This window comes from Leuciscus leuciscus (assembly GCF_965113295.1).
Source record: "Leuciscus leuciscus genome assembly, chromosome: 7".
Lineage (NCBI taxonomy): Eukaryota > Metazoa > Chordata > Actinopteri > Cypriniformes > Leuciscidae > Leuciscus > Leuciscus leuciscus.
Genome location: NC_138731.1, coordinates 20,241,530 through 20,268,779, shown reverse-complemented (window position 1 = coordinate 20,268,779; position 27,250 = coordinate 20,241,530). Strand labels below are relative to the sequence as shown.

Genomic DNA, 27,250 nt, shown 5'->3' with positions numbered 1-27,250 from the left:
TTTTTGGAGTGTACCATTCGCTTAAGAGTGGGGGAGGTCGGAGCACAAAGGGGCCCTCAGTGAATTAAGACAAAGTATTGTGCACCCCATTCAGTTTATTAGGTTGTTTTTTTTTTATGATCTACTATACATTTTGGGTGTGTGAAATGTTATTGTAAACAATGTCACTGTAGCAATGCAAATGCAAACACAGAACTTTATCATAATGTAAACAACTGTTGTGACAACAAGCTGAAAAGGCAAAAAAAAAAAATAATAAAAAAAATGCTATTTGCAGTTTGGGGTTGTCAATTGTCAAAAGTTTCTGTTTCCTCTGTTGCAACTGATGTTCTGCCAACGTCACATCCTGAAGCGAGTATTGTCATAAAGTATGGCCTTTAAATTTAAATTTCTGTGTCAGCAAAAAAGAAAAGAAAAAAAAAAAGCATTTTGCTAATGTCCCCATAAAGTTATGAAAATTTTTATTTCTGGAAGTTCTCTAAACATTCAAAACGTCCAGTTTTTTAAAAAGTTTTTTTAAGTGAACATTAAGGGAACATTCCATAATCTTGCAAACATTACGGGAACGTTACGACCATCCAACAAAAAGATTTTTTGAGAACATCTTTAAAGACCATAATCCTGACCGAACGTTATTATAATATTACTGGAAGAACTAGCCAAAGTTCTGACAAATACCATTTGATCTGGCTAAAAACAGTCTGAAGTGGTTTATAGATGTGTGAGTATTTGTTTAATTTCCATGTCAGAGAAATGAGATGAGTAAATAAAGATGTAAACAATTTTGCACTTTTATACGATTTCAACTGAATTAATGCACAGGCTAATTTTAGGCATTGCGATATGAACGGATTCTCGAAACATTCTTAAAAAATAAATACTTCTTAATTGCTATTTTCTTATTGTTTTCTAACTTAAGAAACAGTTAAGAATAATTTGTATTCCCTTAAATTTCTTCTCAATATTGTTCTTATGTTTTTCTCACCATTGTTCTTAAGACAATTCAACAAAAATTAAAAGAATGTTTTAAATGTTTACATTTGTAAATAACTTCTTAAAGTTATAGGCTAGGATACTTGCCAACCGGTCTTATCCCCAAAGGGTATATGACTTTTAAAGAAAAACGTTTTTTTTAAATCAAGTTTTTATTTGTACTGTTGTTTGAGAGAAGACACTCTCAAAAAGGCTGTCTGTGTTTCTTACGTCACAAACTATGTAACCAATCACGCATAATTACTATGCTCTGAAGCAGTGGAGACTCAAGCTAACTTTAGCAATACAGTGGGTGAATTATGCATTTGATGTATATTACCATTTTATGATGAACTAAATGCTTTTCTACACTGACGGTCTGAGTTGTTCAAAGCATTTCTAATGATGATGATTATTAGAAGGCATTAAAGGACAATTCCGGAATTTAACACTTTGAGCCTATTTTGTAGTTTGTTTTGGATGAACAAGAGTGGTGGACAAAGAAATTTTGACAATGGTTCCTGTCTCGACTTTTTTACTATTTTAGAATTGCCCATGACCGGTTTAGAATGGGAGTCTATGGCCATGCACAAACATGCCCTTAAAACAACCCTTAACGTTCGTTTTCAAAACTGTTCAACTCACCGAGTGGTTAGTGGTGTTCGTTGATGATTAAAAACAAATATATCGGCGCAATGTATGATTTCAATCCGTTTATTTTTCTATAGTGGAACTATTTTTTCAGATACCTCACAACCGCGTATAAACTTCCGCTCTTCCGAAACTTCCGTTGCTCTGCTCACGCTAGCCTTCTGAGAGACAGAGAACCGAGCGAAAAGACCTAAAAGACTACAACCAAATGTAAACAGCCCCCTTTCCGTCTCCGGTAGCGCAGTAATATCAACGAGCAATGAGTCCTCCAACGGAAATCAAGGGGATTTTACAAAATGCCAAATAAAATACGACAGAAACTGTATTTCGCTACGCTAACGTTACTTGTTTTGGAACATCAACGAACACCACTAACCACTCGGTGAGTGCACAGTTTTGAAAACGAACGTTAAGGGTTGTTTTAAGGGCATGTTTGTGCATGGCCATAGACTCCCATTCTAAAGCGGTCATGGGCAATTCTAAAATAGTAAAAAAGTCGAGACAGGAACCATTGTCAAAATTTCTTTGTCCACCACTCTTGTTCATCCAAAACAAGCTACAAAATAGACTCAAAGTGTTAAATACCGGAATTGTCCTTTAAGGCAGCTGTTTGACTCTGAGAATGGTGAATGGGAACATAGTTTGTGTAACATTAGAAACACATTATTACCTGTTTGATCAAATAATCAAGCAAAAAGCTAATCATATTAATTACCGTTATGTCCGACGTTGTAGAGAGCGACACATAAAAGCATTAACATTCTAATACATCGACTTGTATTCGAGCCTTTATAATTCACTCTTCCACTTCTTCTTCTGAATCAGTTTCTGGTTCAAACACATACAGTATGGCTAAATTAAACCAGTATGTCCACTGCACCGTGCAGCGTTTACTACAGTAAAGTTGACAGAGTGGACCAGGTGTTCTGAGCTGGTGTGAGCGAGTGGAGGCGGGGCTAATTTGCATGTTAAGCTAATTTAGTTGTTATAGCAAAAAATTTCAAATATTAAAAGAGGTGTAAGTTGGCCCCTACCTGGAGTAAAAAGCACAGGAAATTAGTCAATTACAGGCTGATCTTTTGACCTTTCTGTCAAAAATTCTAGAAAAGGCAGGATCCTCACAACTTTGTTCCTTTTTAGAAATAAATGGCATCTGTGAGGATTTCCAGTCAGGATTTAGACTGTATCACAGTACTAAGACTGCTCTCATTAGAGTTACAAATGATTTGCTTTTATTATCCGATTGTGGTTGTATCTTTCTATTAGTGTTACCGGATCTAAGTGCTGCATTTTATACTGTCGACCACAACATTCTTTTGAATAGACTCTGAAATTATGTTGGCATAAGTGGAATTGCATTGGGATGGTTTAAATCATATTTATCTGACCATTATCAGCACTAAATGAAGAAATGTCAAATATATCTCAAGTTCTGTAAGGAATACCGCAAGGCTCAGTACTAGGACCATTGCTTTTCACCCTGTACATGCTACCCTAAGGAGATATCATTTGGAAGCATGGCATTACGACGAAACTTACCAATTCACAAAATTAACGGAATGCATAGCTGTTAAAAAAAATTGGATGACTAGTAATTTCCTACTACTTAATTCTGAAAAAACTGAGTTTCTAATTATTTTACCAAATACCCCTGCTTTCAATAACCTAGAGCAGTGATTCCCAACCACATTCCTGGGAAATACATTATCCTGGGATAACATTCCGATCAGAAGCGCGTTTACACTTGTCTTTTCAATGTGTATGTGGAAAACATCCGGATACAGGTCGCATGTTAATGCTAAGTGTAAACGCAGCCTAAGATCTGAAATGGGTGTGTCAGTCAAAGGAGACATGCAAAATGTGCAGTGTTGGAGGGCCTCCAAGAACGTGGTTGGGAACCACTGACCTAGAATACTGTCTAACACTTGATGGATGTTCTGTCAAGTCTTCGTCATCAGTCAGGAACCTGGGTGTGCTCTTTGATGCCAATCTTTCATTTGAAAGCCACGTTTCTAGCATCTGTAAAACCAAATTTTTCTATCTTAAAAATATATCTAAACTACAACATATACTATCAATGACGAATGCGGAACAGTTAGTTCATGCATTCATGACCTCAAGGCTAGATGATTGTAATGCTCTACTGGGTGGTTGCCCTTCACGCAGAATAAACAAACTCCAGCTGGCCCAAAACGCAGTAGTCTCAGCCTCAGACGTACCCAAGGACCGTTGGCTGAACGTCTGATATGTGACCCTGGATCGCAAAACCAGCCACAAGTCGCATGGGTAAATTTGTGGCAATAGCCAACAATACATTGTATGAATGTCAAAATTATCGATTTTTCTTTTATTCCAAAAATCATTAGGATATTAAGTAAAGATCATGGTCCATGAAGTTATTTTGTAAATTTCCTACCGTAAATATATAAAACATTTATTTTTGTGAGTGGATGCAGCACAACATTAATTGCGATTTTCTCAGTGTTTAGATTTTTTTGCACCCACAGATTCCAGAATTTCAAATAGTTGTATCTCGGCCAAATATGGTCACATTATACCATTAATCAATGGAAATCTTATTTATTCAGCTTTCAGATTATGTATAAATCTCAATTTCCAAAAATTGACCTATGTGACAGTGACATATGGCACACTTTCCTGGAAACACTTCAGGAGTTTCGAAGTCACGATCTGATTGGTTGAATTCTAGCCAACAGGATGTCCGGGAGATGTGAGTGTCGCATTCTTTATCAATCCGCCTGGAGACAAATGCATGACACCAAAACCCCCATAGACAGTAAAAGAAATGGACACAGCGACCCCATTGGATTCAACGGAGAAAAGTGAAGTCAATTAGAAGCACTCACTTCCTGATGGTCGAGCGTACTGCGCAGACTCAAGCTGAGCTTGATGACTAGATGTGACGTGAGTAACCCGTCTGTCTTCTAGTAGCTGTGCCAAGAGAAATCTGAATCATTCCCTTCCGAAACTTGCAGAGACGGAGAGTGTGAGTAGGAGGTGTCCATGAGCTAGTAGCAGGAGAAAATTATTCTGATTAATTATTTTCTCATTTTGCCTCCACGTCCCCCCCGATTGCCCGTGAGCTTCTCCTCCTGTCCATACGGTAATCTCTCTACTGTGCAACAGAGAGTCGCGTGGTTATGACGCAATCGTTAGCCTATTTTTACAAAAACTGCTTCTACGGGGCCATAACGTAAGATACAAGGTAATAGAGCCTTTTATACATTTTCGTGTTTCTTTAGAAATAAATAATGGACAAATGGAGTCTTTAAACGCCTCAGATGTAAAGTTATTCGCTGTCAAAGTGACGCCAAAATGAATGGGAGTCAATGGAATGCTAACAGCAGGTGGGGGTCGGCTAATCAAAGCTTCAGTTTTTTCTGAAAGATTACCCCCTTGAAAACCTCTCGTTTACAACTGTGACAATGAGCGCTTATCAGGATCAACTAAACGCTTGATTTTCAAAAGTATGTGGAGTTTGCGGCTCCAATGTTGCAGTAAACTTGTACAACATTCTTGAATGTATAATTTATTAGATGCACGGGGCACAAAACGAACCGTGATTGGTTGCATTACATGTCAGTCAAACGTCCTCTTGGGCGGTCCTTGGCCAAGAAAAGTTGCGATTGAGTCCAGACCTTCTGTCGTCAGGTCTGGCTACGGCGAGACTGAAAACGCAGCAGCTAGAGTTTTTACTAGAACCAGGAAGTATGACCATAAGTTGCCCGGTTCTGTCAACACTGCGCTCCATATTAAACATACATACATTTTAAATCGTTCTAATTACTTACAAATAACTAAATTGTTTTTCTCCCCATACTTGAGCGAGCTCTTAATGCATTATAGTCCTTCACGTCTATTGCGATCTCAAAATTCGAGAGGGGGTTCAGCGAAAAATCGGCAGCTGGCAGCAGGAAGTAGGGACCTGCTATTTCGTGGCAGCCAATCAGTATCGTCCAACGTAGTAGTAACCAATCACTGGAAGTCAAGCGACAGCAGCCAATGGTAGCGCCGGCGAATCTTCAGTAATGGCGGCGGTATTTGGCTCGGTAAGTTCCGTTTGTATACTGTCTATGGTAAGTTCGTTATATTAATGATCAGATTAATAAATAATTGTTGCTTTGTAAATTGGATTTTAACTTTTATGTTAGAGACAGTGTATCTGTGACTACTTTAGTTGAATTGGTTAATTTAATCATTTGTAGAAACGCAGCTTGTGCACCGTGTGGTCCTGGTTTGTGAGGGGCTATTAACTTCAAACACTACGTTACCATTATCACTAAATATTAGCGTTAACTTAATCTATTGATTAGAATAAAGCTCATGCTGATTTATTGGAATTATTGACTAGCTCAGCCTTGATGATTAACCATATTGCATTGTTTTTGACAAAATGGTTCTTTTAAGAACTACCTTTCTTTCTCTAACTCTGTGTACACTCTGTTCTACACCTCTTGTGTAACTGCCTATCAATTATGGCAGGTAAGAAGCCAATTTTTTTCAAAAATCTTACTAACTGAAGTTCATTTGAGCAGAACAAGCAAACACCTGTCCATAGTAAAAATGTAATTATAGATTTCTAAAATGTTCTACCTTTTATATATACTATGAATTTGTGTTGCTATTTTGAAGTATGTTATTTTCTTGTATACAGCCCTGCAGACACTGCAATGAAATTTTACAAGAACTGCTTACCAGGTGTATAAAGTATGAATGAAAATGTGATCACTGCTAGCTGCTTAATGACAAAATGCAATAAGAATAGTCATTCATGTGGCTGCATCCATGTGTACTGTTAATAAGGTTATTTGGATATTAATGTCACAATTTTCTTATGAATCCTCTAGGTTATGTTGGAAGAGGGAAACGAGGAGAAATGCAAGGCTTTTACTCGGAAAACACCCATCCAGGGTTTTGCAGTGATTGGTGCCAGATGCTGGAGAGTGAAAAGTCGTTCAATCAACCAGTTCCAGTCTAAAAGCCTAGTTAATCTAACTAATCTTTCTTTTTTTCTGAACTAATTCTTTCTAACTAATTCTTTCTTTCTTTCTAAATTTACTTCTAACTTATCTGTCTTTCTTTCTAACTGTCTATATCTATCTTTCTAACTAATCTTTATTTTTTCTAACAAATTTGTCTTTCTTACTAATCTTAAGGTTACGGGGGATAAACACTATGTGATTAATGTGATATGATTCACAGAATTGTACTTTTATGTGTATTTCTTTAAAGTGAACATTATTGGTAATACTTTCTGAGGAGGGAATGTTTTATCAGTGTTTTGGTATTCTTTCATCATATCTGGTCCTGGGTCTTTAAGCTGTTATCCCCTAACACTATAAACATTGTAAATCATGTTAAACCATGCTAGAACATTGTAAAACTTTTTCAAACTGTCTGGCCAGGCTTTTTCAAGCCAACTTAGTTTTTCTATGAACTTTACCATCTAGTTCAGAATTGTTGTTGATCATTCTGATTTCAGAACAACAAAATATCAAGCCTGTTTCAAAAGTTACAGCTGTTTTATAAGAAAAAAAAGACAAGAATGTATTGAAATACTACAAATGTAAAACTGAACTTAATGATAGCAAAATATGATTTTAAATAAAGGTCATCGATGAGACAATGTTCTTTTTTTCTTTTAGACAGGACTTTCATTATTTAAGTTTAATGTGTATGTACATTTAATAAATATACAATATGATTATATAGGCATTCATTTATGTATATATTTCATTATTTAACAAACATGTTCAAGTTCATTTATTTATATAGCACATTTAAACAGCCGCTAGACAGACCAAAGTGCTTTACAGAACAAGCATATAAAAATAAAAGCAGCAAAACAACACATAAACACATAAAGAACAACTAAGCTAAGATTAACATGTACACACATTCATAAAATATATTTATACACGTACAGATTCATAATTTCAAGTGTAGCTTAATGTTTGTTTTTTGTATTATGTCTATGATCTTCGTTACTTGATTTATATTTGATAAACCTTTTTAAATCAAATATAAAATAATTACTAATTTAAGTATTTTATTTAAATAAGTACTAAAATTATATATACATTTATATAATAATTTAATTTGCCTGGCTAAAAGCGTCATCCACCTCCGACTTCCGGTTTTTAGCGGCAGCTGACGTCAGCTGCCAGTGGCAGCTACTTCCTGCTGCCAGCTGCCGATTTTTCGCTGAACCCCTACTGCAAAATTATGGCCAGTTGAGACCCAGAATATCAAAATTAACTGCAGGCGGTACATCCTTTTCCTATTTAGCACCTAAATTAGACTAATACTTGTCTTTTTGCTGTAAAATCTCTTTATAAAGTAAACATAAGGATAACATATTGTTAGTAAATAGGCCTATTTCAAGACGATAATTTACTGGACTGAAGCAACTTGATTAACCATACATAATTTTTCAGAAAAAAATCATGTTAAAATGTGAGTATCAAATGAAATACATTGAGGAACATGTATTGGCACATCTCTCAAACATAATTGTATTGCACTGCATTGTTTTGCGTCTAGCAATGAAAACTCCAGAGCTTTGATCATAAAACTAAGCATTTAAATGTCATCATATAAGACATATTACTGGGAGATATAGAGTGACAACTGATATTTATATACATTTTATCTAAGTCTGCTATGCTGTTATAAAGATTTCATTGATTTACAAGGTATCAGAATTTCATCTTGTCCGTATAATTATCAGCAACTGCACCAAGTTCCACATTTCTACTCTGAATAAAACTGAGGTGTTTTTTCCTTTTCAAGTATCTTTTTCTTTACCTCCTCCATTCTCACATATTGTAGTACTAAATAAGCCACACAAAAAACTCTGATCTTCACAAACCATAAAGCACATATATTAGACAAACTCTCTCTATCGCTCTCTCTCTCTTTGGATTTTTAAAATCTAATTATAAGGGTTCAACAAACTGCTCCATTTACAAAACATAAAGCACAAATGCAATCTCTCTCCCATTAGATTTTTTCCCACATTTTGTTTTTACATTTCTGACTATTATTTCAGACTTTACAGGCTTAAGGTATTAATGAATTATAACCCTGTATTCCATTTTACTGGATTACACTGGGTTTTGAAATTAAAGTGGATATTTTTAATACCAAGAATATAACAATAGGCTATATATGTTATTATTACCTTGCTTGATGAATGTGGTCCGCAGGTCGATGCTGCATTTCTGTCTTTTCTACTTTGATGCAAAGTTGTAAACACGTAGATGACGTTGCAATAATAATAATAAAACATAAATAATGCATTTTAAAAAGCAGAGCGGAGTATCAACGTTACCAAAATGTGACAGCGGCACTTTATTGAACGGAACTTTATACCACATGGAAAGAAAAAAAGTTGTGACTACTGCTTTACTGATTTTATGTGTTTTATTATAACAAGAATATAAGATAGTACTTTTCTTATTTGTTTTAGGAAATATGTGTCACAGTAAAGTTTTGACTCTCGGTTCTCCCTGGCGCTGTCTAGTGCTGAAACAGGACACGCTTCAGGAACATATCGAATGTTTTTAGGCTCGTCTAAATAGGCATAGACCAATGGTCATTAATGAGATGTAAAGAAACCTTAGTTTATATACAAATACTGTTTCTGTTCATCTGTTGTTGGTGCAAGGCTATTTACCAAATTTACCAACAAAACAGGCATCAACAATATTAACAAATAAGAGTCAACATGCGACAGTGGTTGAATTTGAAAATCCAAATGTAAAGACAATAAAAGCTAAATAAATAATTACTTTAAAAAATAATATTAATAAAATAATTAAACAAATAAATAAAATAAAGTAATAGTACACATGAATTAACAAATCTGCACAAGGGTCATAGAAAGCTACAGGGCAGCCAATTCATTGAAAACATACTACATTTATGAATGAAGATTTTAGCAAGTCCGAAAAGGTTGTTAACCAGATAGTGTTGTGTACAATCTTTCTTGAGCACACCAAATTTAACTTGTTTATAGCTAAAGGGTTTACTTGGTTACATGGACGTTGATGTAGGACATTTTGCTGTACAACTGAGACCAGAACAGTTTTAAATAGTTACAGTAAAAAAAAAGAAGAAAAAAAAAAGGGCTCAGTTGTTTCAATGTCATTCTCACAATTTAGGCAAAACAATTTGGTGTTGAAATACCACTTCAAAACGTCATCATAGATGATTAAATATCTCTGAACAGATACACGTGCCCCCTCTGTTGGTGCTACATTGAAACTTCTGTGGGAAGTAGGTTAAACATGTTGTTCCAAACCTGTATGAGTTTCTATCTTCTGCTGAACATAAAAGAAGATATTTTAAAGAATGTTGGTAACTAGACAGTTGACGGTCCTTTGACTTCCAATATATTTTTCCTACTATGGAAGTCAAAGGCTACCGTCAACTGTCTGGTTACCAATATTCTTTAAAATATCTTTTTTTTTGTGTTCAGCAGAAGATATAAACTCATACAGGTTTGGAACGACATGAGGGTCGGAAAATTATGGCAAAATTTTCATTTTTGGGTGAACTATCCCTTTAGATGTGACAATTTATATTAGCATACATCATCATGCTTGCTTTTGTTTATTTGCACATTTGTACATTTAATTTAGATTAGACCATACATATATTGTTATTGTTTATACTGTAAATGAGTTTTAAAGAGAAGAATTACCATTAACAAAAGAAATGCATGAGAAAATGTACATGAATGACTGAAAAACTCACAGGAATGATTCAATCAAGTGTTGTCAGACAGCTGTTGATGCTTGTATAATTCTATACACCTCCAGAAAATGTTCAAAGAGGGCAGTATTATGTTTTAAAGGCTCACATCCCTGTTGTCTGAAACTACACTAAAAGGTTATAAATATTTGATGGAATGACTTTCAACAAGCAGAAAGCAATCTCAACAATCAGATATTCATATGTTTAATTTAGATTGTTGACTGAGTGAGCTGGAATATTTGTCTTTTGTTGCCATTGTTGTGCATGCAACCGATCACTATTGGGTTTTGAAATAGCATTTATCACTTACTTCCTTAGAGGCTGTGCTTTTGAGGTCTCGCCACAAACTATCAAATTCCCTGCACTGCCTAATTCTGGTGCTCCAATAAATCTTTGATCCATGAACCCCCAAGAACCACAAATAAATCAGACTAAATCTGCTGAAATGTGATGGAGATTTTGTGGAGAAACTTTGGAGTTTATGGAGTTCTGTTCATGCCAATCCACAAATGAGGCTGACCCATGTACAACCACAAACACTTTTTTTCCTTTTCTCTTCCTTTTAAATGTATTTAAAGCACATGCAACTGATTGAAATAGACTACTGAAGCAGTTTTTATGATTGTTTATAGCATAGCTTAAAGTAGTAACCTATCAATTTTCAGTAGCTAAGGTGGTCAATACAACTTTCTTCAGAAAGAAACTTGTGACAAAGACCTGGCCTCAAGTATAAATATTTTGGTTATATATTTCACAGTAAAACCATTGCAAGCAGGAACAATAACCCTAAAATATTGTGTGACAGCCTCGTTGGTGTGTGACATAAAAAAAATGGTTTACTGTCCCTTTAAGACTGCGCTATTGTCATTGGTCAATGAGCATCTGTATATCGTGTGCGCTTGTGCAGGTTCATTCTATTCCAGGGGCGAGTGTTATTATAAGGCCTAGAATTTAATGCATCTGCATTGAACGAAATAATACTCTATAGAATTAGATATCGTAACAAATGCTCATTTGACGCGTTACTAGCAAACAACCCAATCCGGATAAAAAATGGCTGAATTACCGATGGGGAAAGTGGTCACCGCAGGGAAAATAGCAAGCAATGTACAGAAAAAAATTACAAGGGCTCAGGAAAAGGTAAGACATTTTAATCATCATATTTAAATACATCATCTCTCTCAACGCTGATGCCAGTGTTTTATAGCCTACCTTTTAGCAACATTAAACATTTAAGGCCGTCAGTGTTTCGTCCTCTGATGTATTAAACGTGCAATGTGTTAGAGTCGAGGCTCATTACTAGCAAAAAGCCTACTAAAGTACGCATTTGCCTGGTATATATTTGCTAATATTTTAATACATTTATGGATTTTACAGTATTGAAGGCGCAAGCTCGCTGTTTATGTCATTGCAGTATGGAAACATATAGAATATGCGCCTGTTACACTGGATTTGTGCATTCGCTTGAATACCAAGATCATCTCTATGTGTGTTTTAAGCTCAAATCAACCCATTTATTGCCTCTGAACCTTTGCATAGCTGTTTTCGTCCAATAGATGAGCGCGGCGGCGATGTCCGATTCGTGCACGAATCGTTCTTTGAATAGAATCTCTTCAGTGAATCGGTTCACAAAACATGTCAGAACGATTCGTGCACGAAGTGGATGAAGCGGATCTCGAGTCATCAGCACAACGGTCCCTTTCAAACATGTCAGATTTGTAACGAGCCGAGAACTATATGATATAGGTGAATGTTTGTATTTTGGTATGTTTAGGATTGAATGCCTTCGTTTTCATTAGCTGAATCATGGCTACTACAAACTGAACAGATTAATGACAATAAAAACCTCTATTAATACAACTTAATTGTGAGGAACGTTATAAACACCGATATGTGCCTACATTTTACGCTGGGATGATAGGGGCCATGTGATGACGCAATTACGTTTTTTTAAACGGTTCTTCGAACGACTTGTTCGAAAGAACCGATTTGCGGAAATGAGTCAGACTTTTCATCACCACAGTAAATGAGCAGCTGCATCACGCACTGCTGCCCATCGTCCTTCATTACTTTGATACCCGTGTCCTGACATTTAACAACTCTGCGTAAAATACTCCAACATATTTTTAAGACTATTCAAACTCAAAAACAAACAAAAAAACTTAAATTGTGGTTATAAATGTTAACAGTGGGATTAAATGGGTTAAGAGGGCATCTTGCTTCTCTTGCTATTGATTAGTTATAGGCCTATCATATAGAATGATGTTTGGGTTCTTCGCACCAGCCGTTACTGAATAAGGCTTTCTTCTTAGAGACAAGGAAATGAGAGATTCGTGTAAATTTGGCTGATTAACAAAAATTCCAGTCAGCCACCATTTTTTAGCAATATCAGCATTTATTAAATTAAGTACGTGGTAAAAGTCCTTCATCTGTCCAATCAGAGCAGAGTAGGCTTTCGGAAAGGAGGGAATTAGAGAGACCGGATCCTTTATCGAACCATTTCGGACACTGTTAGAAAAAAGGTGATGCTAAATTGATCTTTAACAGACATCTTTCAGACGTACGTGTGCTATAGCCTATATTATGAGAAAATGTAAGTGTTTTTTGTTTTGTTTTTTTGGATGCATGTAAGTCTCTTGTAGGAGACAACCATGTTCTGTGCTGTAGACACATTTACAAGATAATGTAGATTTTTTTTTGTTTAACCTATGTAGTTCTACTCAATGAAAATATGCTATATTTGTATAGGGGCTCTGTTTTGTCATTACACACTGAAAGACAACAGTTTCTTAATTATATATTAAAAAAAACAAGCAGTACACAATAAGTGTTTTTCACAATATATGAAAATGGTCAATAATACAATCTTCTTCTCTCAGGTTCTTCAAAAGCTTGGCAAGGCAGATGAGACTAAAGATGTGGCATTTGAAGAGGGTGTGATTAATTTTAACAAACAGCTGGTGAGTGTTTTTCTAATTGTGGTCTTAATTAATATTATTTTTTTTTCTTCTAAAGCAGTATAAGGGGATTCTTTGGTATTTTGCCTTTGGTCTATGACTGTGTCTCACTTTAGTGTCATGTGCTCACATAGGTGGAAGGTACCAAACTGCAGAAAGACCTTCGGGCCTATTTGACTGCAGTAAAAAGTGAGATTATCAATTGATAAAATTACACACTTAAAATGAACATAAATTGAATATGTTGTTTTCTTACCCTTGCTGATCCCTCTCTCATGGTTTCCCGCAGCCATGCATGAATCTTCTAGACGTCTGTACGAGTGCCTGGATGACATGTATGAGAATGATTGGTATGGAAGAAAGGATGTGGACTCCATCTGTGAGGTTATTGTTTTATTCTTTTAAGTCCTTTTTTTTTGTAAAATTTACTTTACACTTTTATAGTACTTCAGGTCATTCACATCAGGAACTGTGTTGTGAGCAAAGTATACATTGAGACAAAAATCTTTGGATTTTTGGAATCTTTTTAAATCAGATATTTAAGTTTCAAATGTGTAGTATTTCTTGGAAAATGGACTAAAATATTTAAGACTCATCCTGCACAATCCAAAAAATTTAAATTAAAATGCTCTCCCCCAGTACATCTTCAAATTGCTGTCGATATCAAGTAGCAACTCTTTGCCTAATGACTATTTTAAAAATGGATGTCCTTCCTGAACTTTCTTTTTCAAAAGAAAATAAGAAAATTGCACTTACCAGGCCATTTCATGAGATCTTTAATGTAAAGAGTAAACCTAATGATGGAGAATGAAATTAAATTCCTTTAACACTTTCATTGAGGGCAGATATGGTACATGGTATCTGCTACAGCTTTTCTTCTTTCCATCTTTATTGTTTTAATATCACACCTATCTGTCATTTCACCATGCTTGCATACAGAAATGAATGTGTCTTCTTTTCTCAGAAAATTTCATTGCCTAAGATTTTTTAATGTTTTTGATAAATCTCTCATGCTCCTTAAGGATGCAATTATTTGGTTAAAAATGCAGTTAAAGTAGTAGTATTGGGAAATATTAATAAAATTTAAAATAACTGTGTGCTATTTGAATATATTATAAGATATAGGATAAATGTAAATAAAATAAATAAATAAAAGGAATTTTCAGCAGCCATTCCTCCAGTCTTCAGTGTCACATGATCCTTCAGAAATCATTCTAATATGCCGATTTGTTGCTCAAGTAACATTTCTTATTATTATCAATGTTATAAACAGTTGTACTTGTTTTTAATGTTTCTTTTTTACTGTCAGTTTGAATCAATTTAATGCATCCTTGCTGAATACATTTTTTAATTTCTCAAAAAAAAAAAAAAGAGTTACCGACCCAAAACATTTGTGTAGTGTAGGTGCATCCATTGAAATGTCTTGCATGTCTACCATTTTTATTTGATTTCTTTCTATTTGATTGCTTTCTTTGAAAATAATATTAGGAGTAAGGAAACAGATATGGGAGGTAATTCACTATAAATTTGGTTTAGACCCATCTACATCTCCATCGTTTAGTCTCTAGTTTATAAACATGTAAATGCAATATAGTTTTTCAGCACAGTAACTAGTACAGTAACTTAGCTTAACTAGTTTTATAACTGATCCAGCTGCTCTGTAGTTATCTCTATAGATAGTACTTGTCTGTGTGAATGTGGGGGTGTTCAACAAAATGTATTTAAGATGGTTTTGTATCGTCCTGATCTTCTGTGTCTGTTGTTGTGTGTATAACAGGATTCAGACCTCCTTTGGACAGACTTCCATCAGAAACTTGTGGATCATGCGCTTATATCCATGGACACCTACCTGGGCCAGTTTCCTGACATCAGAGTACTAAGATCCCATGATGATGTTGTGGTTTAGCTAGCATACCATGCTGTGAATTTCCATTTAATATCTGTAAAATTCTTTCTAGGCCCGTATTTCGAAGCGTGACAGGAAGCTGGTGGACTTTGACAGTGCACGGCACAACTTTGCTGCGGTAAACAAAGGCAAGAAAGGAAAGGAGGGGATTAAGATCAACAAGGTATAGTCCTTCGTTTTTCAAGAATGTTTCAGGAAAAAAAATCCAAGGCATTTATTTTTGATTGTTCTCACTTGTTTGTATATAGCCGGCTTCCTTGCTGGAGAGGGCCGCCCCGGGTTGGGCTCAGGGGATCCTGTCCGCCCATAACGTGGCTCAAACCAGCCTCTCCAGGAGTCAGGTGACACACTATACCTAATGCTAATACATTCTGAGCTGTGAAAAGAGCTAGCCAGTATTTTGATTCCCTCTCCCTCATTCAAGAGGACAATATCATCTTGCAAGGCCAACACAAATAATAATCTTTTTCTCGCCTGGTTAGATAAAGTTAAAATAAAATGAAATTCCATGCACATTTGGGCCGAATAAATTACAAATCAAACAGGCAATTCATCATGTTTGATTTAATGCTGTATTCAGGTCTATTTCAACAGCTAAAGCCTTGTGGGTGAATAAGATTATTGAACTTCATGTCATGCTTTGATGTAATTTTATGTGTTTATAGGCAGAGGAAGAGCTGGACAGGGCACAGAAGGTGTTTGAAGAAATTAATATAGATTTGCAGGAGGAACTGCCATCTCTGTGGAACAGGTGTGGATTTATTACTGTTTTACTCTCACAGATCTCTGGTTTTTCTGTCACACACGTTTGACTAATGGCATTTACTGTCCACATTGCAGCTTAAGCCGTGGTGACGCTAGACTTTGAGCACACAAAATTTCTACGGACACTTCAACTGTCGTGATATGACGTAATACTCTGGTGTACATAAAATAATAAATCCCGACGTGTTTCCCATTTTTTGTGCCATTTGAATCAGACATTAGCCAACGGTCTGTGGGCATGACGTCTGAGACTAGGAAGAACCTGTCTGACCGTCATGTAAAACAACCTACATCAGGACTGCGTTTCCCAAAAGCATCGTAAGCCTAAGCAGAACAATTGCCACCAATGGGCTCTACGATTAACTTAGGCTTACGATGCTTTTGGGATGCCCAGATCATTTTCTTTATGTGAAATTTATTGGCAGATAAATGTAAAACCGATGAGAACACAATAATAGACTGACATTCAACAACGCAATCAAATAATTGCACTAAAGTGCAAATATTGCAATAAGTGGAATATGTGTCTGTTTTTTAATTAAAGGGGTGGTTGAATATGATTTCACTTTTTTAACTTTAGTTAGTGTGTTATGTTGCTGTCTGAGCATAAACATCTGCAAAGTTACAATGCTCAAAGTTCAAAGCAAAGGAAGATATTTGCTTTTAAAGAAATAGCTTTTTAAGGACTACAACAAACGACTGGTAGGGACTACATGACATTCCTTCCGGGTTAGTGACATCACTAACCCTAAAATTTACATAAACCCCGCCCCCGGGAATGCAATTTATAGATTATCATGACAGAATATGCTAATCAATGACTAGAAGATAACTACACAAAAGCAACATAAATTCACCAACTAACCATTCAGAAATGTTGTCTACATGTTGTCACTTCTTCTTGAGTCTCTCCATCATTCTGACTTCGATTTGGACATAAAAGGCTAAAAGTTTTTGAAATTTCCAGTGCATGTCTGTGTGATATAAAAGGACACGAGCTGTTGAAGCTCCGCCCTCTGTGCGGAGCAGCAGATCATTTGCATTTAAAGGGACAGACACAAAAATGATGCATTTTTGCTCACCCTCAAAAAGTGACAATTTTAACATGCTATATAAAAATATCTGTGGGGTATTTTGAGCTAAAACTTCACATACACACTCTGGGGACATCAGAGATTTATTTTACATCTTGTGAAAAGGGCATTATACCACCTCTTTAATGAAAATGGTGTTTAATTTCTAACAGTAAGTGCCTCAAACTAAATTCTGAACATTTTGCACAGATTCAGTGCTATGAACCTCTTTGGCACTATGGCAAATACAGTATCACCTGACACCTGTACACCCTGCTTCACGGAAATTATGTAGAAGCCTGACAATCTGATTGGCTCTTGCCAATTTTGTGTGGAATATGCACCAGATTGGTTGTAAATGGTCCATGGGTGTACCATCTTAGATTAAATTGTGTCTGCTCTCTTCCAGTCGTGTTGGCTTTTATGTGAATACATTCCAGAGTGTGGCTGGTCTGGAGGAGAAGTTTCACAGAGAAATGGGAAAAGTAAGGAATCCAGTGCAAAACCATTAAATGACTGATCACTATGGTTATGTTCTATATATAACTTGTTTAAAATTTGTATATATTTAATATATAAGATGAAATTTGTCCCCGTGATGATGAACCTGAATTTTCAGCATAATTACTCCAGTGTTCAGTGTCACATAATTCTTCAGAAATCAGATGCGTTTGATGCTTATTAATGTGCTTATTATTATCAATGTTGAAACTGCGTAGTATTTTTGTGTAAACCATGACAAATTTTTTTCAGTATTCTTTAGAAAGTTATTTCTCTCTCTCTCTCTCTCTCTTTATATATATATATATATATATATATAGAGAGAGAGAGAGAGAGAATAAAAAAGTAATAGTGATAGTAAAATATGAAGGAAAAACTTCTGCATTTTAAAAGATGTTTATTTTCTATTTCATTTTTTTTCCAACAGATCAATCAGAATCTGAATGATACACTGGTTAAATTAGAAAATCAAGATATGTCCAGGTCAGTAACATTTATATAATGCAATTTTTATTTTTATTTTTTTACACTTGATGGTTCATTTTTGTCCATTTTGCATCAAAACGGTCTCTAAATTGTGCATATGGCAATAATTAGTATTGGTATAATTACACTCAATCACAATTAAATTAATGAACAAACCACAACACCACTCTCACAGAAAAACAGGTAACCAAGGGGTGAGGACATCGACAGCCCAGAAGAGGTAACAGCGGTAGCCCTACAGTGCTGTGTGTTTGAGGGTTTGTGTGTGCGTATGTGTGTCTCTGCATTCCGTCTTACTTAAGCTTTTTGCGTGCCTTCAAGTGTAGCCATTTCCAGCAACAGTTTTACATTTTGCAACTATGTGTTTTAGATGATGCCTTCCCAGTACGTTTGAGTTCACTGCATGAGCAGAATGATTTTGCACAGGAAGCAACTGCGTCTCAGTCTGCATGAATAAATGTTGCAATTGATACTATATTCCTGTGTAGTTACACTATGTCAGTTCTGGCGTGAAAGTATCCCAGATAGACTTTTGGCCACACTGGTCATCTAGGGCTTGTAGTGTGAGGCCCTGGTACTTGATGGTTCCTGGTTCTGAGCCAAATGAAAGCATGACACAGAGGAGCTCATCACAGCCATGATACTGTATTTAGATCACTATCTGTACTTTTAGCTCCAGTGAAAGAACACAAGATGCCAATCACACTTTGAGCCCAGGAGGACCGCCAGCCATTCCCAAATCTCCATCTAAGGTACTTTATGCATTTAGAAATCACCATGGCTTTTGTATTTGCAGTGTACGATTATTCTTCTGTAAACAATATTGCAGTGATTTCTCATCTCTGTTTTTGTTAGCATCAGTGACACTGGTCAAACATATTTCTTATTTATGTGCGTTTCCAGCTAAAGCCAGCTGTCCCCCCGCCTCCTAAAGCTACTCCATCAAAGGATATGAAGCAGGAGAGCATTATTAATCTATTTGGTGAGGCTGCCACTCCAAACATCAGTGTCACTTCGCCAACACAGGTCAGCAGTAATTTCTTCTTTTGTAATCCTCGTCTCCAGGCTAATACTGCTACATATGATGGTAACATGTGAAGACTAGCTGTCAATTCATGAGTTGGAATTTGAATTGCAGGATGTTGAATTTGAGTTGGAATGACAGGGATTACTAAACTTAAATTCAATAAATGTTGATGGAATAAAGAAAAGCAAGTCACTTATCAGGTGTTCTTTTAGAAAGTTTCCAGCTTGTAGCTTGCTCAAGGTTTGGCTACATTTGAAGACTTCAGGGTAAATTGGAAGTGTTCATCCACCATGGTTATAAAATGAAAGTTATTTTACAATGCAAAGATGCACTAGTCCTCAGCATCTAAGAGACATGCCAGTGGAAAACAAGAAACAGTTTATTTGTGAGGAGAACAATCACATGATTATTTTCTCAAATAAAAATAAAACTGAACACCTCAATATTGCAATAAATCAAGGTTGACACAAGTCTCAGTTAAAGGTGAACTAAGTAACTTTTTTTACCTTAACTGAACAGCTTCGGAGTCATTGGAATGGTTATATTACTTATTTCGGGTTGAATGGTGGTCGTTTCGCACCCCCCTGGTGCCCGTGAGCGGAAAATACGCACTTGCAACTTTGAGCCGGCGGGCCGCCGGCCGCTGCGTCAGGAAGTCTTGCGTGATATCAGGTCTCGCGATGTAAACACCTGCTTTACGGCCAAAAGAAATCTGCTAAAATGCTGTCATTATTGCGCTCCCTCACGCTGTCCGAACCCGAATGAAGAAGACATTTTAAAGAACGTCCCATCTGCTTTGATGTCGTTGATCTACTAGCCTCTGGTGTCTGAGAATCACCAACGAGTTTTTACAACAGTGTTGTCAAATATCTATTCCGAAGCTGTGCGGGGAGCTCTAGAGAGAAACCTGCGAGCAAAAAGCGAGAATACAACGAAGAAATCCCGAAGCTACTGAGTGCTGCTTTAAACACAAGTGCTCAAAAAAAGAGCATAAGTAAAGCAATACTTCAAAAGGTATCTTCATTATAACTGATAAATAAAATAATGTTGAGTAAAATGGACACTTCACAACTACCTGCTAATGCACTTGCATTTGCTTAAAGTAGCCATGTTGACTAGATTGGGTGAACAAGGGCAAAACGCAAAAGATACAGTACCTTCAATGCCCTCATAACAAATGTTTTGGAGTAAAGAGTACATTGTACATATACTTATTCAAAAATGTTGGCCTAGTCAAGTAGAGAGTAAAAGTTTCTAATATCTTTGATATTCAGTCAAACTACAAAGTAGCCAAAAATCTACTTAATTACAGTAACTAATTACATTTACTCAAATACTTTACACCCTTTACACCACTGCAGTATGATGCCCCAGCCACTGCTAATCTGCTGGATATGGATCTGGACTCACTTCAGGCCGCCACCACCCCAGCCGCACAGGTCTGACAGAATTAAAAGCTAGTAGATTTAGCTTATATCAGTGTTATAGTACTCGAGTCCAGAAAAGACAGGACTCAGACTCAAAAGATCATATCTTCTGATTAGTCGAGACCAGCTTATTAAGTCCGAGTCCAGACCAAGTCCAAAATCTCCTAAAAATATGGTCTTATCTAGACTTAAGTACTATAACACCAGCTTATAGTTTATTTTATGCAATATAATGTCTTTGTATGTACGTAAGCATATGTCTGCAATGGAACTTCAGTGTAAATGCCTCTTAGTCAAATGGACAAATCTGCTTTGTTCAGTCATTCATTTTGCTTTATCTGTGTGTGTGTGTGTGTGTGTGTGTGTGTGTGTGTGTGTGTGTGTGTGTGCATTTTGACAGAATTGGGATCCATGGGAGGTGAGTGTGCTTTTGACTGTTTACTCAAAGTTGTAGTGTATACCAGCATATATAACCTTTCCTTTTAATTCAGACAGATTCTTAAGCAACTTACTTAGCTATTTCTGAAAGCCATATCATTTAGTATATTTAATGGTAAGGGAAATGAATCTGCCTTTGTCAAACAGTTGCGAAACAGCTATTCCATTAAATTTCCTTTCACTCTTAAGCTTTCTTAAGTCTGTCTGTCCTGCTTTAACTGTCCATGATATTAATGTTGCACGTCCCACATCATTGTGTGTTCGGCTGAAGAAATGTGTGTTTTACACTCTCTCTGGCTCCTCATTCTTTCTCCACTCTGGTCATGCTTTACCCGGCTCTGCCCCCCTTCCCACCATTCCCCTCACTGCCCCACTTACCCACCCCCCTGCCACATGTAGCATACAGAGAAGGAAGCCGAGGTACCTCAGACATGGGACGATGATGGTCCTCAGACTGAGCACTCTGGCTGGGGTGATGATGGTACCCAGGCTACCTGGGATGATGATGATGGTAGCCAACCTGTGCATGCTCCGGCCACATTCCCCACCTGGAATGATGATGAAGGCTCTCAGCCTGTGCAGGGGAATGACATTGATTCTACCCAGAAGGCCGAGGGGTGGGACGAGGATGGGGCTCAGGTACAAATCTCATAGAGCTAGCTGACAGGAGCTGAGCTGCGCTGTACTGAGGCATCTGTTGGCATCACTGGATGGGAGCAAGAAGATGCTTAGCATGGCAATTGGGAGAATGCTGGTAGCAGCGCTAGTAGCAGTAGTAGTAGTAGTAGTAGTAACTGCTTCAACTGGGTTTGATATGTTATGAGAATAGCTGTGTAATTTGCATCTTTTTGTTCTCTCTTTCAATTCTCGGCTCTCTCTTGATATTTCTACCTTTCATTCTTCTATATATTGGCCCTCTTCTTCTTTATCTCCTGGTCTTTCCTTTTTGCAGGCCACAGAACAGGCAGTTGTTACAGAACAGGCAGTTGTTAAAGAAGAGGCAGTAGCCGAAACTGTAAGTGATGTAAGTCAATAAAATAAAGCACAGCATATGGATGCAAAATAGTAAAAAAAAAAAAAAATCTGATTATAAAACCCAAAGCAAGAGACTAAAGGACAAACAGGAATACTATAGGTGACCCAAAATTTGCGGCAACATACACTACTGTTCAAAGGTTCGCAATCAGTTAGTCTTTTTTTTTTTCTTTAATCTTTTATTCAGCAGTGATACATTAAATTGATCAAAAGTGACAGTAAAGACATTTATAATGTTGCAAAATATTTCTGTTTCAAATAACTGCTGTTCTTTTGAACTTTCTATCCATCAAATAATCCTGAAATAAATCATGGTTTCCACCAAAGTTTTAAGCAGCAAGACATTAATAATAAGAAGAAAAAGCACCAATTGATTAGAATTATTTCTGAAGAATACATTACCGTGATAAATTACATTTTAAAGTGTATTTAAAGGGAGAACAGTTATTTCAAATTGTAATAATATTTCACAATATCACTGTTTTTGATGAAATAAATGCAGCCTTGGTGAGCCCTCTTTCAAAAACATAAAAAAATCTTTCTGTCCGAGAGAGAAAAAAATGCTCCAACACTTTGGGTGACCCGAGTTCGAGTCCCAGCTCGATGTTCTTTCCCAGTCCAATTCCTCTTCCTTGTCTCCCATGATTTCCTGTCTGTCCTTCTACTGTCCTATCTAAATAAAAAAAAAGCCTAAAAATATAACAAAACAAAAAAAATCTTTCCGACCCCAATCTTTTGAACAGTAGTGCATGCTGATACGGTAATCAGGTGAGGGCTCCCTCTGGTGGACCGAAGGAGTAGCTGCAGACTCCACCATCTGACCTAAAGACATAAAATGGTACATTAAGGACTCTTAAAGGGTTAGTTCACCCAAAAATGAAAATTCTGTCAGTAATTACTCACCCTCATGTTGTTCCAACCCCGTAAGACCTTCGTTCATCTTCGGAACACAAATTAAGATATTTTTGATTAAATCTGAGAGCTGTCTCACTCCTCCATAGGCTTTTAAGTGATTGAAACTTGCTGGCCCAGAAAAGTTATTAAAGAGATCGTTAATATAGTCCAAGTGACTCCAGTGGCTCAATCTTAAGTTTATCAAGCAATGAGAATACTTTTGTGCGCAAAAAAAACAAACAAAAATAACGACTTTATTCCACTATTAATTTCCTTCTCTCTGGGCCTCGTAGTGTTTAAGCGTAGCGCGTCTGTGTTGCACGTCACCACGCATCACACACATGACAAGCGTCGACCAATAGTGAGCCTACGTGGTGACGTGTAACACAGACGCGCAGCGCAAAAACACTACGTAAACTAACTAGAGGCCCAGAGAGAAGGAAATGAATAGTGGAATAAAGTCGTTATTTTTGTTTGTTTGTTTGCGCACAAAAAGTATTCTCGTCGCTTGATAAATTTAAGATTGAGCCACTGTAGTCACTTGGACTATATTAACGATCTCTTTAATAACTTTTCTGGGCCAGCAAGTTTCAATCACTTAGAAGCCTATGGAGGAGTGAGCCAGCTCTCAGATTTAATAAAAAATATCTTAATTTGTGTTCCGAAGATGAACGAAGGTCTTACGGGGTTGGAACAACATGAGGGCGAGTAATTACTGACAGAATTTTCATTTTTGGGTGAACTAACCCTTTAAGCGTGTCAGGCACTAAGTTGAGCACCTTTCTTGTTTTGATGGTAATAATTCATATAATGCGATGAAAACTATAAATATATGTCTTTGCTTCCAGACTGCAACAGCAGCCACGGAGAGCACAGAGAGTGTAGAGATGCCAGAAGCCTTCCTGTTCAAAGTGAGTACAAAATGATGTTTTCATTTAACTAACAATGGTTTGTTAATCAGAATTTTAATCCGAAGAAATGAGACATGTATTTGTGTGAATATAGGTGAAAGCAATGCATGACTACAATGCCAATGACTCGGATGAGTTGGAGATGAAGGCAGGAGATGTGGTGCTGGTAGTGAACTTTGAAAGTCCAGATGAGCAGGTTCGTATAGCTGTTTATTTCGTGATCTCAGTGGTGTTAGTTATGATCACCTAACTGACTTTGTGCGCTTACAGGATGAAGGGTGGTTGATGGGGGTCAGAGAGTCTGACTGGATTCTGCATAAAGATCTTGGGAAAAAGGGAGTCTTTCCTGAAAACTTCACCCAGAGGATGTGAGCGCCTGTGATCAGCTTGATCTGTGACACTGTTTCCCCCTTCTATATTACTCCTTTTTGCTTCCTTTGAAAATGCAGACAAGAAAAACTACTATACCAACAAATGCACCGCCACAGGCAACCTGCTGGTTATGTTTGTGGAAGTTGTTGACAGGTTAGTCAGTGCGTTGTTTTGGGTGTCCTCACTCATATTTGTCATGCTTTAAGTATAAGAAGACAAAATAAGTGAAAGTATTTTTTCTAGCCTTTTCTAATAGAGGGAGTAACATACCCAAAGTAAGTCCTTGCTGTAAATGTTTTTAGACTAGCCACTCTTAACCATTGTCCCATTTTGAGTGAAAAAGTTTTAAGTCATATCCCATGAGCTCACAAACTGGTGAGAAAAACAGATAGTCTCTAAAGTCTGATACTGAGGACTATTTGAGCTGCATGATATATAATTATGTCACAGGTGGAAACAAACAGTATTTCTTTTCAAATGGTGAATACCCAGCTAACAAGGATGTGTTCTAGTGTTCTAAGAATGTTTTGTTAATGTTCCCATATATATTATATAAACAAAAACTTTTATGTTAGATGCGATTAATCGATTTGACAGCACTAATATATATATATATATATATATATATATATATATATATATATATACACACACATGCACACACATATATATATATATATACACACACATATATTATATAAACACAAACTTATTAGATTTGACAGCACTAATATATGTGTGTGTGTGTGTGTGTGTATATATATATATATATATTATATATATGTGACCCTGGACCACAAAACCAGTCACAAGGGTCAATTTTTTGCAATTGAGATTTATACATAAGCTGAAAAAATAAGCTTTCCATTGATGTATGGTTTGTAAGGATAGGACAATATTTGGTCGAGATACAACTATTTGTAAATCTGGAATCTGAGGGTGCAAAAAAATCAAAACATTGAGAAAATCGCCTTTAAAGTTGTCCATTTATGTTCGCAGTTGTGCTGCATTCACTCACAAAAATTAATGTTTTATATATTTACCATAGGAAATGTAAAAAAAAAATCTTCATGGAACATGATCTTTACTTAATATCCTAATGATTTTTGGCATAAAAAAAAAAATCAATAATTTTGACCCATACAATGTATTGTTGGCTATTGTATTGTGCGACATGTGACTGGTTTTGTGATCCAGGGTCACATATACTGTATATAAATAATGTTTTAAAAAAGTTTTTTCTTGGTCATGCCATCATTAAGGAAACATTCTGGGAACATTTCATAACATTTAAAAGTAACAAGTATAACATTTAAAAACATTAGATGAACGTCCAACTGAAATGTTTTCGGGAAAAAACGTCCCATGAATGATAAAGTATAAAGAATGGTAAAAATAAAGTTTTTGCGCTAATGTTTTAGAACATTCTTAAATATCAGATAACTTTGAAACAACATTCTGTTAATGTAAATGGAAGTTTCCAGAATGTTAGCCACAGTTCTGAGAGCGTTCCCTGTTAACTGGGTAATTGTTTCCATTTCTTCACGGGAATGGAGTTCGACTGCTATGTCAAAGATCTACCAGCACCATTTCTGCATGTTTAAATCAGGAACAAACTAAAAAGTACAAATAAATCAGACTAATATAGTTAAAGGAGTATTTTTTCCATCTCATTAAGAAACAAAAACCATATGCACTCGTTCCATATGCAGTTAATGTTGACACTAACAAGGCTGATGTATTTAACCCCAGACTCTTGCTCAGGTTGTATGTTAATGAACCTGTGTGCTGTTTCTGACCCTTAGCTTTACTGTATACGCGATATATCACTGTCCACAGATGTTTTTGATAAAAGCCATTTCCGATATTAATATTTGATTAATACTACACTGTGCAAACGCAGTCATACACATGATTTGTCTCGGTCATTTAGTAAAATGCGGTTTATATTCTGTGAAGGAGAATTTCTTAACATGTAATGCAATAAGCTCTGCACAGATTTTTAATTCTTTATTAATTGTATTCATAGACGTGTCGGACATTTTGGCAAAGTGTGGATATTATTAATGCTCACTTGTGTGAGTTTTAATAAAGTGCAACATGCAAAAGTGACTCAGAATATGCATGATATGACTTCAGTCCACTTACACTGTATTTATAGTTTTATTTTTGTACATTGTGAGACAAATGCGAGTTCAAATTATTCTATGTGCCATGAACACTGGCTTATAACTGGGGTCTTTCTCAGTGTTGTAAACTCTGGTCTTTTCATGTCTGATCAGAATTTACCATCCATCCCATATAGCAACAAGAGCAGAACAGGTTTAGTGTTTCTGAGGTTATGAACTTTGATAAGGACCGAACTTAAGTTGGTATGATTCTCCAGTCATCTGTTACACTGAATAAGAACTTGTTTGCTTTTTGTTTGGTTTGTTTGTTACTCCTGATCTCTCTCTAATTGGACGTGTCATGTGACCCAAGCTTTCTGGGGAGTTCTTGCCACGCTTCGCCAGTTTTGAAGCAAGTGTGTGTTTGCTTTTGTACCCTGTACTAAGAAATCAATGTGATCTGTATAGAGACTGATTACTGAGTTATTCAAGCTGCCAATGCATCTTTAATGACCTCTCGCTCAAGCTCTTAATTAAATCGAAAGTCCCCAGAATGAGTGGACAAACACTTCCTCCTCCTGTATTTGAGCGCAGTTACGATATTTGCTAGCGTTGTTGCATTTGTAGCCGTGAACATTGTGTAGTTTTGTTGGGTTTCGTCACTAAAGATACAAATTCTCTGAACATATCTATATCTGTAATTAGTGTGAATGTGAAAGAGGCATGCTTAAATCCATGAGCGGTGTGTCTGTGTGTAGTGACTTGATGTTTTCTTGCTGAGGTGGCCTGGGAAACCAGGGTCACTTTACGCCACTGTAAGCCATGAGTGTATCATTCTACAGTCCTGTATCCTGCTGACTCACCTATACTAATAAACATGGATTTAATCCTGTAACTTTTCCACTGTTGTGTCCCCAAGCTGTTCACATTCAAATACACTATGCTG

The 27,250-nt window shown here is 36.4% G+C and overlaps 1 protein-coding gene across 5 annotated transcripts; it reads left to right on the top strand.

The window, feature by feature from the left end:
• The first annotated feature begins 11,272 nt into the window (after positions 1–11,272).
• bin1a (bridging integrator 1a) lies at positions 11,273–25,602 on the top strand. Of its 5 annotated transcripts, none has more exons than XM_082175816.1 (20): positions 11,273–11,544; positions 13,284–13,364; positions 13,496–13,550; positions 13,651–13,745; positions 15,139–15,234; positions 15,320–15,430; positions 15,516–15,608; positions 15,933–16,018; positions 17,515–17,590; positions 18,034–18,089; positions 18,268–18,312; positions 18,766–18,844; positions 18,996–19,118; positions 20,481–20,558; positions 20,947–20,964; positions 21,384–21,623; positions 21,937–21,999; positions 23,762–23,824; positions 23,919–24,020; positions 24,095–25,602. In XM_082175816.1, exons 1-20 carry the CDS (start codon positions 11,458–11,460, stop codon positions 24,194–24,196), a joined length of 1,749 nt encoding a protein of 582 aa, XP_082031942.1. In that variant the 5' UTR covers positions 11,273–11,457; the 3' UTR covers positions 24,197–25,602. The 5 variants fall into 5 exon arrangements, with proteins under 5 accessions (XP_082031942.1, XP_082031941.1, XP_082031943.1 ...); XM_082175815.1 differs by having other exon boundaries at positions 21,937–22,008; XM_082175817.1 differs by lacking the exon at positions 18,268–18,312 and having other exon boundaries at positions 21,937–22,008.
• The last annotated feature ends 1,648 nt before the right edge of the window (positions 25,603–27,250 follow it).

Excerpts from the sequence above, each read along its gene's own strand:
- bin1a (XM_082175815.1), top strand. The coding sequence starts at position 11,458 with ATGGCTGAATTACCGATGGGGAAAGTGGTCACCGCAGGGAAAATAGCA. Across the intron at positions 17,591-18,033 it reads TTCACAGAGAAATGGGAAAA|ATCAATCAGAATCTGAATGA; the intron begins GTAAGGAATCCA and ends TTTTTCCAACAG. Across the intron at positions 18,090-18,267 it reads GAAAATCAAGATATGTCCAG|AAAAACAGGTAACCAAGGGG; the intron begins GTCAGTAACATT and ends CCACTCTCACAG.